General features: G+C 47.2%; 1 protein-coding gene across 2 annotated transcripts; it reads left to right on the forward strand.

Moving 5' to 3' along the window:
* The first annotated feature begins 6512 nt into the window (after positions 1-6512).
* On the forward strand, positions 6513-15609 carry Mrpl58 (mitochondrial ribosomal protein L58). Of its 2 annotated transcripts, none has more exons than XM_026404884.2 (6): positions 6513-6724; positions 9282-9318; positions 11618-11677; positions 12214-12296; positions 12389-12558; positions 12821-15609. In XM_026404884.2, the coding sequence occupies exons 1-6, from the start codon at positions 6539-6541 to the stop codon at positions 12903-12905; spliced, it is 621 nt and encodes a 206-aa protein (XP_026260669.2). In that variant the 5' UTR covers positions 6513-6538; the 3' UTR covers positions 12906-15609. The 2 variants fall into 2 exon arrangements, with proteins under 2 accessions (XP_026260669.2, XP_026260670.2); XM_026404885.2 differs by having other exon boundaries at positions 6513-6637.
* The last annotated feature ends 532 nt before the right edge of the window (positions 15610-16141 follow it).

Consider the following 16141-nt stretch of genomic DNA (forward strand, 5'->3'; position numbering starts at 1 on the left):
GGTCCCATCTCTGTGTATCTCACAGGCTTTCCTCCTGTCACACTCCACTGAAGGCCAGGAAGGTGCCTGAGCTCCCCTCCACTGTGACCCTCTACCTTTCCTCTGAAGCCCCTCAGGTTCTGAGCCCTCAGCCTCTCACTGCTCACCTCTCTGTGATCAGCATCCAAACATCTCTAAATAGCATCTCCATGTTCATCGAGAGCCAGTGTCACCAGTATTGCTGGGGAGACAATAATGAACAAAAGAGACAGGGCTTGTCTTGCCTTGCAGTTCACATTCTAGTGTGGGCAAATTTCCCCAAAGTCAGCTAAAATAAACCAAAGAAAGGGTGATGGAAAACTGGGGGCAGGAGGCTTGGTGTCATGTTAGCTAGGACACATGTACTCAATGGGAGTAAACTTAAAAAAAAACAACACTTCTGTGTGGATATATGCATACAGTATATGAAGAGATATACAGTATATTTATGGTGTTAAAATCTCATGGTGGGGGGCTGTGGCTGTGGCTCAGTGGTAGAGAGCTTGCCTAGCATGTGTGAGGCACTGGATTCAATCCTCAGCACCACATAAAAATAAATAAAATAAAGACCCATTGACACAAAAAATATTAAAAAAAAAAAATCTCATGGGGGAGCCGGGTGCAGTGGCCAGCGCATGTAATCCCAGTGGTTTGGGAGACTGAGGCAGAAGGATCCTGAGTTCAAAGCCAGCCTCAACAAAAGTGAAATGCTAAGCAACTCAGTGAGACCCTAACTCTAAATCAAATACAAACAAGGGCTGGGGGTGTGACTCAGTGATCAAGTGTCCCTGAGTTCATTCAATCCCCGGTACAAAAAAAATAAAAGAGAAACCTCATAGTGGCCTTGGAGAAACCTCATGGTGGCCTTAGAGAAACCCCATGGTGGCCTTTTCACCATCATGACACTGAGGGCAAAGAAGGAAGCTCCTCACGGTCCCAAAACTGAAGCCAAAGCAAAGGTTTGGACTCTTAAGAAGGCAGTACTGAAAGGCGGCCACAGCTACAAAAAGATCTGCATGCCCTCTGCCTTCCAGCTGCCCAAATAGCTGTGGAAGAGCACTCCCCTCCCAGAGGCAAGAGGCTCGACCTGCATGCCATCAGGTTCCCCAACCAGAGTCGGCCATGGGGAAGACAGAAGACTGTTCCCTGTGGATGCTGAGGCCAGCAAGCAGCAGATCACACAGGCTATGAAGAAGCTTTGTGAGGTTGATGTGGCCAAGGTCAGCACCCTGATCAGGCCTGATGGAAAGAAGGCCTATGTTCACCTGGCTCCTGATAGTGATTCTTTGGATGTTGTCAACAGAATGATCTTAATTCTGTTGGCAAAGAATCACAATAATTTTTTTTACAAAGGAACAATTAGGGGGAAAGTGTCCCCCTCCCGAGGGGGAAAAGAAGACTGATAATGGGGAAAGAAGATTGGGAAACGCTTGATGAGCCTGGCCGGGGCGCACCGGCTGGTGTGATGATTAGCTGAGACTCAAGACTGGGGAGGCACCAGTGGAAACAGTAGGGCACGACCAGGCAGGGGATGAGAGTGGAGGCCAGGCCCCCCAGGGAGCAGGCTTAGGAGGCTTGCACCTCCTAAGTGCAAGGAAAAGTGATTGCAAGGTTGACGGGTGTCATCTGTAGTTTTAAGGCTTCCACTGCATGGAAGTCGAATGATAGAGAGGAAGAGTGAAGGAGCCCAGGACAGAGGCTGAGCCCCAAGGGACCATGAAAGAGGAATAAACAGACCAGCCCTGGGGGAGCCACTTGAAATAGAGGAGAGTTGCAAGAATTACAACAGGACCCTCTCTAGGTATTTCCAAACCTATCAACCACTCACTCTCTTCCATGTACACAGAAATACCTCACAGATTCCAGCTATTCCCAAAGACCTGTCTCTTCACCATGTTTTGGAGAGGGGAGGACAGTAGGCAGGAGAGTTGGTCACCCAGGGGACTCACACTCAACCGATGTGCTCCAGTGTGGAAAGTGTAGTCAGTCCACAGTCCATGGGTTTCTCTTTCCTCGATGCACAGTGATAGCACGTGTCCTTTTTAGAAGTTCCCATGCCCACACTGTCCTCTTCAAATCTGGTAATGACCTCCTAGAACTTGAGAATTGCTGCCCAAACTCAGATATCTGAGGCCTGGAAACATACCTGTAGGTTTGGGTAAGAGGAGCACCTTGGGAAATCTGCTGTCACCTCATGCTATGTACGCCACCCAGCCACCTTGCACCCCCACACACGGTAGATTGCCTCCTGCCCTGCAGATCCTGCTGGTCCCTCTTGCAATCCAGTACTGTCTGTGGCCTGGGTGACTCCAGAATTGGAGAAGAAAATGTACTGGGCATTTTAGGGTTCATTTTCTTGCCATCTTCTCCACTCTCCCATTTTCAAATAGAGAAAAAATGCAGCTCTGTGGCCCATGACCTGCATCTGTGGAAAAGCTTCCAAAGTCTTCTTTGGGAGTAGACACAGGGACCAGCAGGGGCCGTGGGTAAAGAGCAAGCTTTTGCTCCCTGCCCTTAAGGAGGGAGGAAGGTATGGTAAGGGAGCCCAGAGCTGGGTCCCCAACTGGTGCCTACATCAGTTGAACAGCATGGATGGTTTACATAGGCAGCCTGCAGGGGCTCTAGGATTTCCCATCCTGTTGTCACCTGTCTTCAATGGCATGAGGGCACATTATAGCTCACACATGTGGGAAGCAAAAGAAGCTGTTCAAGGCCTGTATCCAGCTATCTTCTCTCCTTGGCTTTTAACCTGTCTTTTCCCCTCTTTCCCCACCTGGGGGCCTGCATTGCCTGAGTTCAACCCCAGTACAAAAAAAAAAAAAAATCTCATGGTGGCCTTTTCACCATCATGACCCCGTGTCACGTTTCTCAGGCTCTCTTCTTCCCTGAACGGGCAATCTTCCCACTGCCAACCCAAATGCACTGAACCACTGCGGTGAGGAAATCAGCCAGCCAGCCCTGCCTCAGCCCTGCCTGCAAATCCCGGCTGTTTTCAGGGACCAGGGAGCCAAGTGGTGGTGGCAAAGGAAGTAGCTTCCAGAAAGAAGGCAGCAGTTCTGCCCACTCACTCGTGCTGTGTGCTGTCCATCCCCTCAGGGAAGAAAGAAAAAGGGTCCAGTGGAGCTGGATTTTCTACCCCAGGGCTGCAGAGGAAAAAAGCTAACAGTCATCAGGTCTCTGCCATGGGCACTAGTATCCCTGAGTAGCCGCTAATTAGATACATACTGGCTTTGGGACAGGCGTGGTATGAAGTGCTTTGCATGTGTTTAATATCATCAGGACCTTTAGGAGGCAGCTATAAAACCTCTAATTTACTGATGTGGATATGGAGGCTTAGAGGTTAAGGTAGCTATTCAAAGTCACAGAGAAATAATCCATCTCAGGCCTGACCGATTCCACCGTGCTTCGCTGCATGTCCCTGGGTCCACACAATGATGAGATAAATCTAAGAGGCCATCTGACCCAGGGCACTCCAGAGAAGAAAGGAAAATCTCGCAGACTCCTTGCGTGAGAATGTACCCTGCCATGAAGTAGGGCTGGTATGTGCAAGCTCCTCAGCTGCCAGGAATAGCTTGGTGAGGAGGCTTTTTCCTTTCTCCCCCGTGAATGCCCACTTCCTGAAGCGCCATCCCAACCCATGGAGGATCAAGAAGGGGAAGAACACGGATCTCAGCTTTCAGCACCTGCTTTTCTTGGGAAACCGGTGTTCCCTCTTGTCACCAAATAGAAGTCTGAGAAGTTCGCCCAGAAGAGAGGAGACCTCAACTTGGTCCCTGCAGGCTCTTGACATACTTTGCAGAAAAAAAATTCAGGATACATTAGAAAAGGCACAATCACAAATTTATTCAGGAAAGCACACTCAAAGGCACAGAGTGTGGTACTGGGGATTAAACTCAGGGGTGCTTTACCACCTCCCCAGCCCTTTTTATTTTTTATTGTAAGACAGGGTCTCAATAAGTTGCTGAGGCTGGCTTTGAACTTGTGATTCTTCTGAGTCACTGGGATTACAGGTGTGTGCCACTGCACTCTGCAGCACTCTTTTAAAAAATATTTTGTGAAGTTGTAGATGGACACAATACCTTTATTTTATTTATTTATCTTTATGTGGTGCTGAGGATCAAACTCAGGGCCTCATACATGCTAGGCAAGCTCTCTACCACTGAGCTACAACCCCAGCCCCACTTTTTTTTTTAAAGGGAATTTTGTAAAGAGTAAAGAGAAGAGGTATGTCTGGTGAGAGCACAGGGTAGGTCCTGGTGATCAGGTTCTTTTCAGGATCTCTAGGTTGACATTATCTAGTTAATAGATAACATTTGAAACATACCCATTATTTCTCCCTTGGCTAAAGAAAATGTTGTGTAAGCAAGCAATGTATATTGGCATTAATTAACTGGACTCACAGTACTCTTAAGATCCAGGGGCCTTTTAGGAATTTAGGTCTGGAGGAAAACCGGCCTGGGGAGCAAAGATGAGGGTGTTCATGGAGTTTCTTAAAGTTACAGTTTCTTTTCTTTTTTTCTGTGGTACTAAGGATTGAAAACCGAGGGACACTCTGCCACTGAGCTATACCACCAACTGCCTTTAAAGTTTGGACACATGGTCTAAGTTTCGGAGGCTGGCTTCAAACTGCCTTATCCTCCTGCCTGAGCCTCCCAATAGCTGAGGTTACCGACATTTGCAACCACACCCAGGTGGGGATTTTCCCCCCCTTTTCTGATGGTCTCCTTTCTACCTATCCTTATTTCTTCTTCCTCATTCTTGGCTCATTTTCTCCAAAAGGGCCTCATTCTGGATGGTTCCCTGTGGCAGCAGGTGAAAGGAGCTTGCCAGCTGCTTCCTCTGAGCCCCAGGGCAGCTTGTTTCATTCTTCTCTCTCCCTTCACTTCTCCTAGAATCCAGGCCACCAGATGGCCTGAGCAGGCTGTGTTTATTTGGGGTCATGGAAACCTGCAGTTTCCTTTTCCTATGGCTCTGAGTCAGGTAGAGGCTGGAGTCCAGCCTGAGAACAAAGGCTGTCTTGAAACAGCTCCAGCTTTATTACTCACCATCCTCTACCTAGACCTGAGCGCCTGGCTCTGCTCCCCCAAGCAGCTTATTCTAGTTACCATGGAGACATTTATGTTCCTTCTGGGGTCTTGGGACTAAGTCAGACAAGGAGGGACCCAGGAGACTCTCCTTCCTACCTCGTGCCCAAGAGGAGCAGTCAATTGCCAACCCTTCCTAGTCGGAATATACAAAGCCAGGGTTGGAAAATGGTGTATTCTGATGATGCTGAGATGGTACTGGCTTGATTAGAAGACAGTCTCCTGTTTCAATGGTCAACATCCCCAGGAGATATTTAAAATATCCCAGAGGCATATTTTTCTAGGTGATTATGCTTTTTCCTAAAAATAGAACTCTTCATTAAGAAACCGCCACAAGTACTACTAATAATTACATTTATGGAGCTCTGTTTTCCTTTACACACTGCCTCTCCACTAAGTCACTTAAGTAAGGGTTAGCTGTTTTCAAATACTGCTGTCTCTATTTCCAACCTGTTTCAGAATCAGAATCTCTGAGTTCCGGAGTCCTGTGTCAACAGGACTCTGCTTGGCCTGCCATCTCCCTCTACTCTTCTACCATCCCCTTATCTTCTAACTGGAAGAAACCCCCATTATTCTCCGTAAAGCTGGAGGGTGTGGACCAGTCCACGTTTTGGGAATATTTGTTCCATGACCTGCCTCCCATTCCTGGGATAAGCCAGTACTATGCACACACGTAGGCTCGGGGAGGATGACTTATTGGCTGCCTTGTGGGAAGACCTGAAGTCCTAAAGCTCAGCTCTACCTAAACTCAACTTCAAACACACATTCCCTTGGGGCTGGGGTTGTGGCTCAGTGGTAGATGTGTGAGGCACTGGGTTCAATCCTCAGTACCGCATATAAATAAATAAAGGTCCATCAACAACTAATAAAATATTTAAAACAAACACACACATTCCTACAGAATTCACTTGATCCTCCTCGGTGGAGTGCCCCCCCTGTGCCATGTTCTGGGTGCTGGGAATACAGCAGGGAGCCAGCACCCTCCTGGAGCTTACCTTCTGGCAACAGACAGGCAGTTAAATTAGAAAAATAAGACTTGGTGATTAAAAAAAAAAAAAAAAAGATAAGTCAGAGCAGAATAGAGGGATGCGGGGCGCGCGGCCGGCGGTGGGCGGTGACCCAGGCGGTGCGGGGAAACCTCACTGGTGCGTTTCATTCGACCTCAAGATACCGACACAGAAAGGGAGACAAGTGGTTTCTGGGGAACCACACGAATCCGGTTGTGGGTATTTTTTTTTTTTTTGGTCTGTTTGCGGGGTCTGGCCGACATCTGCTCCGTGTCAACCAGGCCTCCTCAGAAGCACAGCCGGGTACACAGTTCGTCGCCTCCGGGAGGCGGGTCCTCGAGGCTGCGCGGAACCTTAAATCCGAAGAGCAGCGCAATCTTGCGGACCGCGAGGAGAGCGCGCACGCCGGAAGCTGCCCAGAGGCCGAACATGGCGACCGCCTGGGTCCTGCGCTGGGCCCTGAGCCGAACTGGAGCCTGGCTGCTCCCGCCGCCCGCGCGCTTCCTGTGCCGGACTCTACACAAGCAGGTAGACGGCACCGAGTTCCAGAGCATCTACAGCTTGGACAAGCTCTACCCTGACTCCAAGGGTTCGGACACCGCTTGGAGGGTCCCGGTGAGCCGGGAAGGGCCGGACGGAAGGGGCGTTTCCTCCCGCAGCTGGGTGACGTCAGGAGGCCGGGAGCCCATTGGCCGGCCGCGGGGCTGCGAAGGGTCGCTGCGGATGGAGGCTGGTTGGCCGATCACCGGGGCCCGGGACTGCAGAGGTGCAGTGGCGCCGGGTGTGACCCCGGCTGCGCGGGCTCAGGGGTAGCAGGCTAGACTCACTGCTTTGAGACCACCAGCTTTTCCGCGTTCGTTTTCCAGTCCTCGGGCTCAAATTCTTGTCCCAAGGGAAATGTGGGCATTCTGGCCCTCTCAAGTGGACAGTAAAGACCGATTCTGGCAAGTTCTTTACTACCAATTTGGAACGTTGCATGGCCCATTGCCTCTAGTAACCCCAACACGTCTGAGGAAACAGCGTTTCCCGTTTGGTCCTTCAGGATTTATTTATTTAGCTCATTGTTTGCAGGTACTGCACATGCCAGAACGATGGAACCCACCTGGTTCTGTTGAGCTAGCACCTACAGCACTGCAAGATAATGCAGTTTCTTTCTTTCTTTCATTCACTCACTTATCCAGCAAACTTATTGGGAAGGTGCTGTGCTGCACTGGCTAGACCAGGGCACAAAGTAGTAAACAACAACAAAAAAAATCCGAATGCTGTGGTGTTTATAGTCTACTGGAGGGAGACAGGCAAAAAAAAAAATAAGTAATATAGAATGTATAATATGGTATCTGGAGAAAGTAAAGCCCAAAGGAAGAGAGAGCACCAGAAGTTGCAGTTTTAATTAGGGTGGTCTGGAAAGGCCTCAGTGAAGAGGTGACATTCGAGTAAAGACCTCGAAGAAACAAGACAATGAGCCATGAGAATACTGGGGAGGCAAACATCCCAGCCAGAGGGAACAGTAAGTGCAACCCATTTAAGGCAGTAGTATGTTGGAGCGGTGTAGCTGAACAGGACATTCAGAGGAAGTAAAGCTAAAGAGGAGAAGGATGGTTGGGGAAAGGCCTGTGATTAGGGCTTATTGGCCTCAATTTTCCGCTGAATGTAATAGAGACCTGTTGGAGAGTTTGAAGCAGAAGATTGGAATGATGCACCTTAATTTTACCAGGATCACTTGTAGAGCCTTACAGAGAGTAGACTAGAAGATGGCACTAATATAGACAAGAGGATAAGCAATGTGGAAGCAATAGGAATCTTGAGAATTGGTCAGATCCTAAATATATTTTGAAGGGAAAGCCATAGGATTTGCTAATGGATTGGATATGAGAAGTAATAAGTGAAATTGAAGTCTAAAGCCTGGGGCAATGGAAGCATTGACTTGCTATTAGCATGAGAGAGTACAAAAACATTCATTTGTCCTTTCATTCAACAAAAAGTTTATCGTGTACTTACTGTTTCAAGCATAGCAGATACAGCCATGATAGACAAGATCCCTGCCTGATGGAGCCTGTGTTCTAGTAAAAGCAGTAGACAGTTAGCAAATCAGGAAAATATCAGAAGATAAAAAAATGCATTGGCCAGTGTACTATAGTAGAAAAAATTACGGACTACTTCAGATTGTTAGAGGGAAGTCCCCTGGGAGGAGGCCTGAGGTTTGAGGCAACCATTAGGCATCAGAGTAGCTGCTGGGACATGGGACTAGAGTTAAGCAAAGAGGTGGGTTTGAACCAGAAAGTTGGGAATCAGCAACACATTATGGGATGAAGAAAGAGGAAGAAGTGTTTCAGGGTCATATCAGTGTTTAAAAGTTGCAAAAACCTAGCAAAGAAGAGTGAGAAAGAGGCTCAGGGAAGCTAGAGGAAAACCTGGAGAGGATATCTTAGGAGAAAGAGGAAGCGCAAGCTTTAGGAAAGAAGGTGTGGCCCATGGTTTTCAGGTCTGGGGAGAGGTAAGCAGGCTAAGGGTTTCATCTCCAAATAATTCTAAGATAAAGGGAATAAAGGCAGTCAGCAGGGGTTACAGGTAAGGATACTTTTGTCTTAGAGGGTCAGAAAAGCCTCAGAGCTGGTGGTATTTATGCTGAGCCTTGGAGACCCAAAGATTGAAGGCTGAAGGGTATTGCTTCCAGAGGAAGAGCTTCAGGAGAGGCAGGTGAGAAGGCCTGGGGCAGAGTAGTTCAGTCTGACCTGAACCCTTAAGTCCCGTTCAAGGTGGGCCCACTCACATGTGAGTCTCATATGGAGAACAGAGTAGCCCGCCAGGGTTGTTCTCTGGGTTGGCAGAGAGTATTGCCTTGGAAATCTCCTGAAACATGTACTCGGAGGCTTCCTCCACACACTGCAGGAGCCAGGCCCTTGATGGTGCCTGTACTATCTAAGGAACTAGCTCTAGGAATAGCTTAGAGACACCAGTTCTGTTTTCGCTGAGGGGTGTTTCTGAGTTAGTGCCTCTGGAGACTGGGGGATCCTTTTTCTGTTACTCTGATGCGATGATTTTGCTGGGGAAATGAAAATAGTGACATATTACATTTGCACTGTGGATTTCTATCATTTCTTTTATTGCTCTGGACCAGCTAAGAGTCACCCAGCAGGTGATAGCCATGTGACCTGTGTATATTACATTACAGGATGATGCAAAGCAAGCCAGCAATGACATCCCACTAGGTAAGTGGTTTTGTTTTAGTAAAAATCAGCCATTTTAAGCCAAACTCAGTAACTTATGACTGTAATCTCATTACTTGGGAGGCTGAGTGAGGCAGGAGGATTGCAAGTTCAAGCCCTTTTATTTTGAAACCCTAACTTGAAATTAAATAAAATAAAAGGGCTGGGGATATAGTTCAGTGCTTGCTTACCATGTATGAAGCCCTGGGTTTAATCTCCAATACTGCCCTGACCCCCCCAAAAAAAATACCAAACCAGTCATTTCAGGCTGGTGGTGTAGCTTAGTTGTAGAGTGTCAGCCTAGCCTGTGTGAGGCCCCAGGTTTGATCCCCAGCACAATAAGAACAACAACAACAAAAAGACATTTCCCACCCCTCATGTTCATTCCAGATCTCACCAGCCCAATTTAAGTTTATTAAAAAAAAAATAAAATAGACATTATTATTGCTGTATGTATATATGTGACTATATGACCAATGTGATTCTGCAACCTGTACAATCAGAAAAATGAGAAATTATACCCCATTTCATTCAAATATATGAAATGTCAAGATCATTGTACTGTCATGTGTTGTAACTAATAAAAATAAATAAAAAAAATCTCAAGAAATGAAGAGTAAAAAAAAAAAAAAATTCCCGGCATGTAAAAGTGAAGTCTCTAGCATTGTTTAAAACAGCATATGAGCAACAGTGCAACCACTCGTGGAGTACCACCCAGTATGCCCGCAGATGCAGACCTCCTGATGTGCTCATGATATAGAAGTTTTTACAGTAAATGAGTTGATTTTTGTGGGAATAAGAAGGTACAGGGGAGCTTAAAAGCTGCCAGTTTTCTTTCACATATGTATTTACATTTGTGTATTTGTATCTGTTTATCTGAGTGTGCATGTGTGTGTATATCTCAAAGACCTGGATACCAGGCTAGAGAAGTGGCTCAGTGGTAGAGTATTTGCATAACTTCAGAATTCTCTACCTGTCAGCATAGGGCCTGGCAAGAAGCAGTGAGCCTTTAGAGTCAGAGAGCTATGCCTCCCACAAACAGTGAAAGGGAGAGTAGCCAAAGGTTTGGGGTTCCTCTGACACTAAAGCAGAGAGGCCGGAGACTGCAACACATGGGATAGGACACCTGTGGCTGAGGAGCCACAGCAAAGTGGTTTACAGCTCACAGCTCAGCCCTAGAGTGCATGGAGGGGAGGGAGTGGAAAGCCATGTATCAACAGAACTGGAGGCAGAGAAGTGTCTCGTGCAGCCTTCCCAGGAAGATAGACAGCTTCCCAGTGGGCAGTGGCCTTGAGCAACTCCTTCCTGGCCTCCCATACTCTCTTGTTCTGGGAGGACCTCACCACATTCTGTTCCTGCAAAGGCAGACTGCTGCTCTCGTCCTGGCCCAGGTGGCTGGTGTGTTTACATGCTAGGTTGCAGAGCCCCATGGTAGAATCCTTCCCTTGACCATTTGTTACCTGATCAGAACAAGGATTTAATTCTTTTTTTTTTTTCAAAAGAGGAAGGCCCCTCAGCAGCAGTTCTGAGATGGGACATCACTGCCCACAGAGCACTGCACCTGCCCCCACGATGCCACAGTGCTTCACCACCAGACCTCTTTCGGTTCACAGCTTGTCTTCTGAAACCTTCCCACCACCATTCCTTCACTACCTAGCTACTGCTAGGCTGTTTTCATTAATTATAAAAGTGGAAGGAAAAAACTTATAGACTAAAAGTAAACAAAACCAAAACCCAGAGAAGCAGTGGGACTTTGCTAACATCACACAGTGGCTGCGTAAGTGTTCAAAGTGAGGGCTCCCATCTCCAGACCAAGTCCTCATTCATCCCGCAAATGTTTTTAGCACTGACCATGACCTAGGCTCTGGGAACGCACAATGATTCTCAGACACAGTCCTGCCCTCCTGAAGCTTACAGTTCATGGGGATTCCTTGTCCCCCACACTTTGAGATACTTGAACTTGTCTGTAAGTTTGAACTTTCGAAAGTTCAAACTTTAAACAAACAGCAAATAAATAAGGCAGAAGGATCTGGTGGAATGTGCTAGACCAGAAGAGGACAGTCCAGAACCCAGTCATAATTTTATTTCTCTGCTGTCTCTATGACCTTGGGGAAGTACTTGCCCTTTATTTCAGTTTTGACATCTATAAATACTCTACAGCTTTACTGGCCTGAATGCTACATTTGTGTGTGCCTTGTGTGATTGAAAGAGATGTGTAATAAGGACAGTTACGTTGATAGTTAGCAGTCTGTACATTTGGCCATGGGATAACCCTTTGGGTGTGCATCCTTTCATTTTATAGATCGCTTGACGATATCTTACTGTCGGAGTAGTGGTCCCGGCGGACAGAATGTAAACAAAGGTAAAGGCACCTTGGTGTTTTCTGTTGCTTTAAAACTTAGCTGGGAGAGGGGATTGAAGAGGGAGCTGTTTTTACATTCATGTGGAATAAAGGGATTTTTTCAGCCAAAGCTTAAATACCACCAGCTTATAATAATCCTCTTTATCCTTTTGAATGTGGTCTGATTCTCAGGCTCTCAGCTATGGCTTGCTAGGAGTAGGATTGGCTTGTGAAGCTAAACAAAGAGAACTCACAGTGTGAGCTGGCAGCCAGCTCCAAGAACAGGTTTCCTTCATTCTTGTGGAACCCATTCCCCCCATTCTTTACAGAAGCCAGTAAAACTGGAAGAGAAGCATTGCATGGGTAGTTACCAGAAGGTTTTTTGTCCTGAAGAGCCTCACTGCCTTTGCGGGCTCGTTCCATGGCCAACTTCGACAAAGGCCAGCACATGCATGGCTGAGTATCTGACTTCCCTTGGTTCCAGGATAGTCACTGGTCTCCTGGGTGCTTCATCTTCCCAAGTCTCAGTGACCACTACTCCTTTCTTTCATCCACAGTGAATTCCAAGGCTGAAGTCAGGTTCCATTTGGCCACAGCTGACTGGATTGCAGAGCCTGTGAGGCAGAAGATTGCGCTCAAGGTAGCCACTCTCCCTTTATTTCCCTGCAGATTCCTCAGCGGCTTCTAAACCTTTACTCTGCAGAACTTCACTTTTTATTTTTGTTCTTTCAGCATAAAAATAAGATCAACAGGGAAGGAGAGTTGATACTCACCTCCGAAAGCAGCCGCTATCAGTTCCGGAATCTGGCAGATTGCCTACAGAAAATTCGAGATATGATTGCAGAGGCCAGCCAGATGCCCAAGGAGCCATCCAAAGAAGATGCTCAACTTCAGAGAATCAGGTACCAGAAGATGTCCTAGGTTGTGTAGACTGATTCATGTGGGCAAGAGCTGGACAGGAAAGAAAGGAGGCAGGATGAAGTCCAAGAGGCCCAAGCAGGCATGGAGGATCTGCAGGAGGGGCAGGGACCCACCCTGGACGGGGTGTGCATCTTTGCCTGGTGACCAGGCTGTTCTGCCTCCCACTCAGCTTCCCACCATTCCCACCACTTTGAAAGGCACTGATTGGGCATTTGGGTCTCATTGTGGTCTTTTTGTTTTCAGGATAGAAAACATGAATCGGGAAAGGCTGAGACAAAAGAGAATAAATTCTGCCGTAAAGACAAGCAGGAGGGTAGACATGGACTGAAATCCCCCCAGCATCCACTCTTCAGGGCATTGGAGCAGCTGCAGCTGAGAGACCTGTAACGCCATGAGGATATTCGTTTTCTTTATCTTTTTTGCTGTTAACATTGGAACCATTAAGAGAGTATTCATTGGGAATGAGGGCTTCAGGCACTGGTTGCAGGTCTTCATATACCATCACCATGTTGTTAAACCATAGTTACCCATTGACTATATTATTAACTGCAATAAAATTTGTTTTTTTGATACCGGAAATTGAACCTGGGGACACTTAACCACTGAACCACATCTCCAGCCCCTTTTTGTATTTTATTAGAGACAGGAACTCTCTGCATTGCTTAGGGCCTTGCTAAATTATTGAGGCTGGCTTTGAACTCTCAATCTTTCTGCCTCAGCCTCCCGAGCCACTGGGATTACAGGTGTGCACCTGGCTTGCAGTAAATTTGTTAAGCTCAGTGGGCCTTGCCTGTCAGAATGCTTCAAGACAAGACACTGACTGACCTTTTCTCTCACCTGAAATCTACCCCACTGTCACTGCCTCAGCGCTGATGATTTCACAGCTTACTGCTAGAGAACAGAGGGCTCTGGATCTTCCATCAAGGAACACACAACTAGGAAGAAGGGCATTTGAGCTAGGACTTGAAAAAGGTATAGGATTTCAATCAGTAGAGAGGGAGTATAATATGCTATTTGAAAGGAAAAGTGTAAATCCAGGAGACAGAAGAGCTAGGGTGCAGGATGTGACAAGGAAGCCATTGGTACTGAATGGCAGATTCCTGCAGGGGCTTGTCGGAAGTCCATCTAGAAAGGCAGAGGCTCTATTAGAGATCCTGGAACTCAAGGTAAAGAGTTAATTTGGGGCAGTACTAGTGTTTGAACCAAGGGCATTTTACTCTGAGCTACATCTCCAGCCACCCCAACCTTTTTTTGAAACAGGGTCTCATTAAATTGCCTAGGCTGGTCTCAAACTTGAGATCTCCTGCCTCAGCTTCCTGAGTTGCTGGGATTACAGGTGTGCACCACCATGCCTGACCATGGTAGGATTTGGATTTCGTGAAACATTAGGTAGCAGGAAGCCACTAAGATTTTGAGTGAGTATTGCGTATTAGGTGTATATTAAATATGGCAGTAGGCTTTAGAGGCAGGAAGAGTACACTGAAATTGAAAAGAGACTTTTGCAGTCCTGTGGTTGTGGGAACAAGCACCCAGGCTAGGGACCTAGGCTAATATAATAGTGGTGGATTATTCTGGTATGTATGAAGTTCTTCAAATGCTCTATATTATTTTGATGCAGTTCTCTCATTTGATAAATACCAGATCATGATGATCCAAGTGTAAGGTAATGAACTATAGTAGTATATACACTTGAGTAGGTACCTCATCGTTCATATAGGTAAGTCCAGACCAGGGGGTAAGTCATTTACAAGTGACTGGCAAAATACAGAAGATGTGGAGCTGGGGTTGTGGCTCAGCAGTAGAGCGCTTGCCTCGTACTTGTGAGACCCTGGGTTTGATCCTCAGCACCACATAAAAGTAAATTAAGTGAAGTGGAGGTATTGTGTCCAACTATAACTAAAAAATATTTTTAAAAAACTACAGAAGATGTGGAAGATAGGACTCAGAGCCTCGGGGCTGAGTCTGTATGCAGGACATACAACATTCATTCAGTAATTTAATAGAACTGAATGCCAGGTGCCACGTGAGGTGAGGAGTCAGCAGTGAACTAAAGTCCATCATTCCAGAGAATTGGCATCTGTCAGATGATGACAAAACAGAAGGAAAGATGGATTCCTGTAACAGTCACATGACCTAAAGCATAGTCAATGACACAAGCAAAGCAAATGGACTGGGGACAGAGAGCAGAGCTGGCTGGTGGGTCAGAGAAGATGTACTTGAGGTGCTTGAGATGGACCCTAAGGAGGGCAGGAGCTGCTCAGGCAAGCAAGGGAAGGGCATCTAGATGAGTGACCAGTGCTCAGTGCACTGAGCAAGCACTCAGGGAAGGACAGCTGTGACTTCTGGCCCAGTTCTTCAGGAACCCAGGGCACAAGTTGCTGTGAAAGATGAGTCTGCCACACCAAATGGAAGTCAGATTTCAATGGGACAGCCAACACACTTAGACTTCACCCCTCCAGAGGCTGTCAGGAGATGACTGACCTGCTCGTGAAAGGACAAAGAAGGACTGCGGGGGAGTGGGCAAGGGTTGGCCAGTGGACCTGGGGCAGCAGGTAATGATCCATCCTCACACGGGGCAGTGACAGCGGGTTGGAGAGAAGTACCAGATGCTGGAGCATTAGGGGGACAGAAAGTTTGCCTGGGTGGTATGGGAGTAGGAGTGTGGTGGGGTCATGCTGTGCACTGAGACAACAGTCAAAGGGGGCTGTATGCAAGCAGAACTGGGAGGGAATGGAGCCCTGGAGCTGGGAGTGAAGTTGCTGTGGGGAGATCCAAGGTCCACACAGACAGGTAGTGTCTTGGGAATGGACAAGAGCCGCTGAGAGTGAGGCAAGGCAGAGCCTGGGGAATGCTTGGCTAGGTGGAGCAGAGGGAAAGCAGAGACCCTGGGGCATGGCGCAGAGCCAGAGGCCTTCAGAAGACATTGGTGGGAGGTGAAGATACCCAGAAACACCCTGGGATATACAGGAGGGAAGGGAAAGGTAAAGAAGCCAAGCAAGGGCTGGGATTGTGGCTCAGTGGTAGCGCTTGTCTAGCATGTGTGACACACTGGGTTTGATTCTCAGCACCGCATACAAATAAATAAAGGTCCATCAATCTCTAAAAAAGATTTTTTTTTTAAAAGCGAAGCAAATGGACTGGGGACAGAGAGCAGAGCCTATTCATAAAAACAAAATTTCAAAGACAATGTTGAGTGAAGGAGGCCAGACTTTATAAAATTATAGACTACAGTTATTTCATTTATATGAAGTTGAAAACTAGTAAAATCATTTGTGGTGATAAAAGTCAGAGAAGGATTTGCATGAGGGAGGAGATCATTGACTGGGGGAGGCACAGGGTGCCTTGCAGGTGCCAGGAGGTTCTGTGTCTTGATGGAAGTGACAGGTTCATAATTCAGGCAGGCGGAGAAGCTCGTCCTAAGGACCTGTGATTACTGCCTGCCTTTAAACCTCAGCAGTCACAGACAGAAGTCCTCGAGGCAGTGGACTGGAGCCACTAGGACGAAATTCTTCCTTCTTGCTCTAGTAAGGGGAGGAAGGAGACCTGCTTCGGCAGACTCTGTTT

Source organism: Urocitellus parryii, chromosome 7 (assembly GCF_045843805.1).
Source record: "Urocitellus parryii isolate mUroPar1 chromosome 7, mUroPar1.hap1, whole genome shotgun sequence".
In the NCBI taxonomy this organism is placed as follows: Eukaryota; Metazoa; Chordata; class Mammalia; order Rodentia; family Sciuridae; genus Urocitellus; species Urocitellus parryii.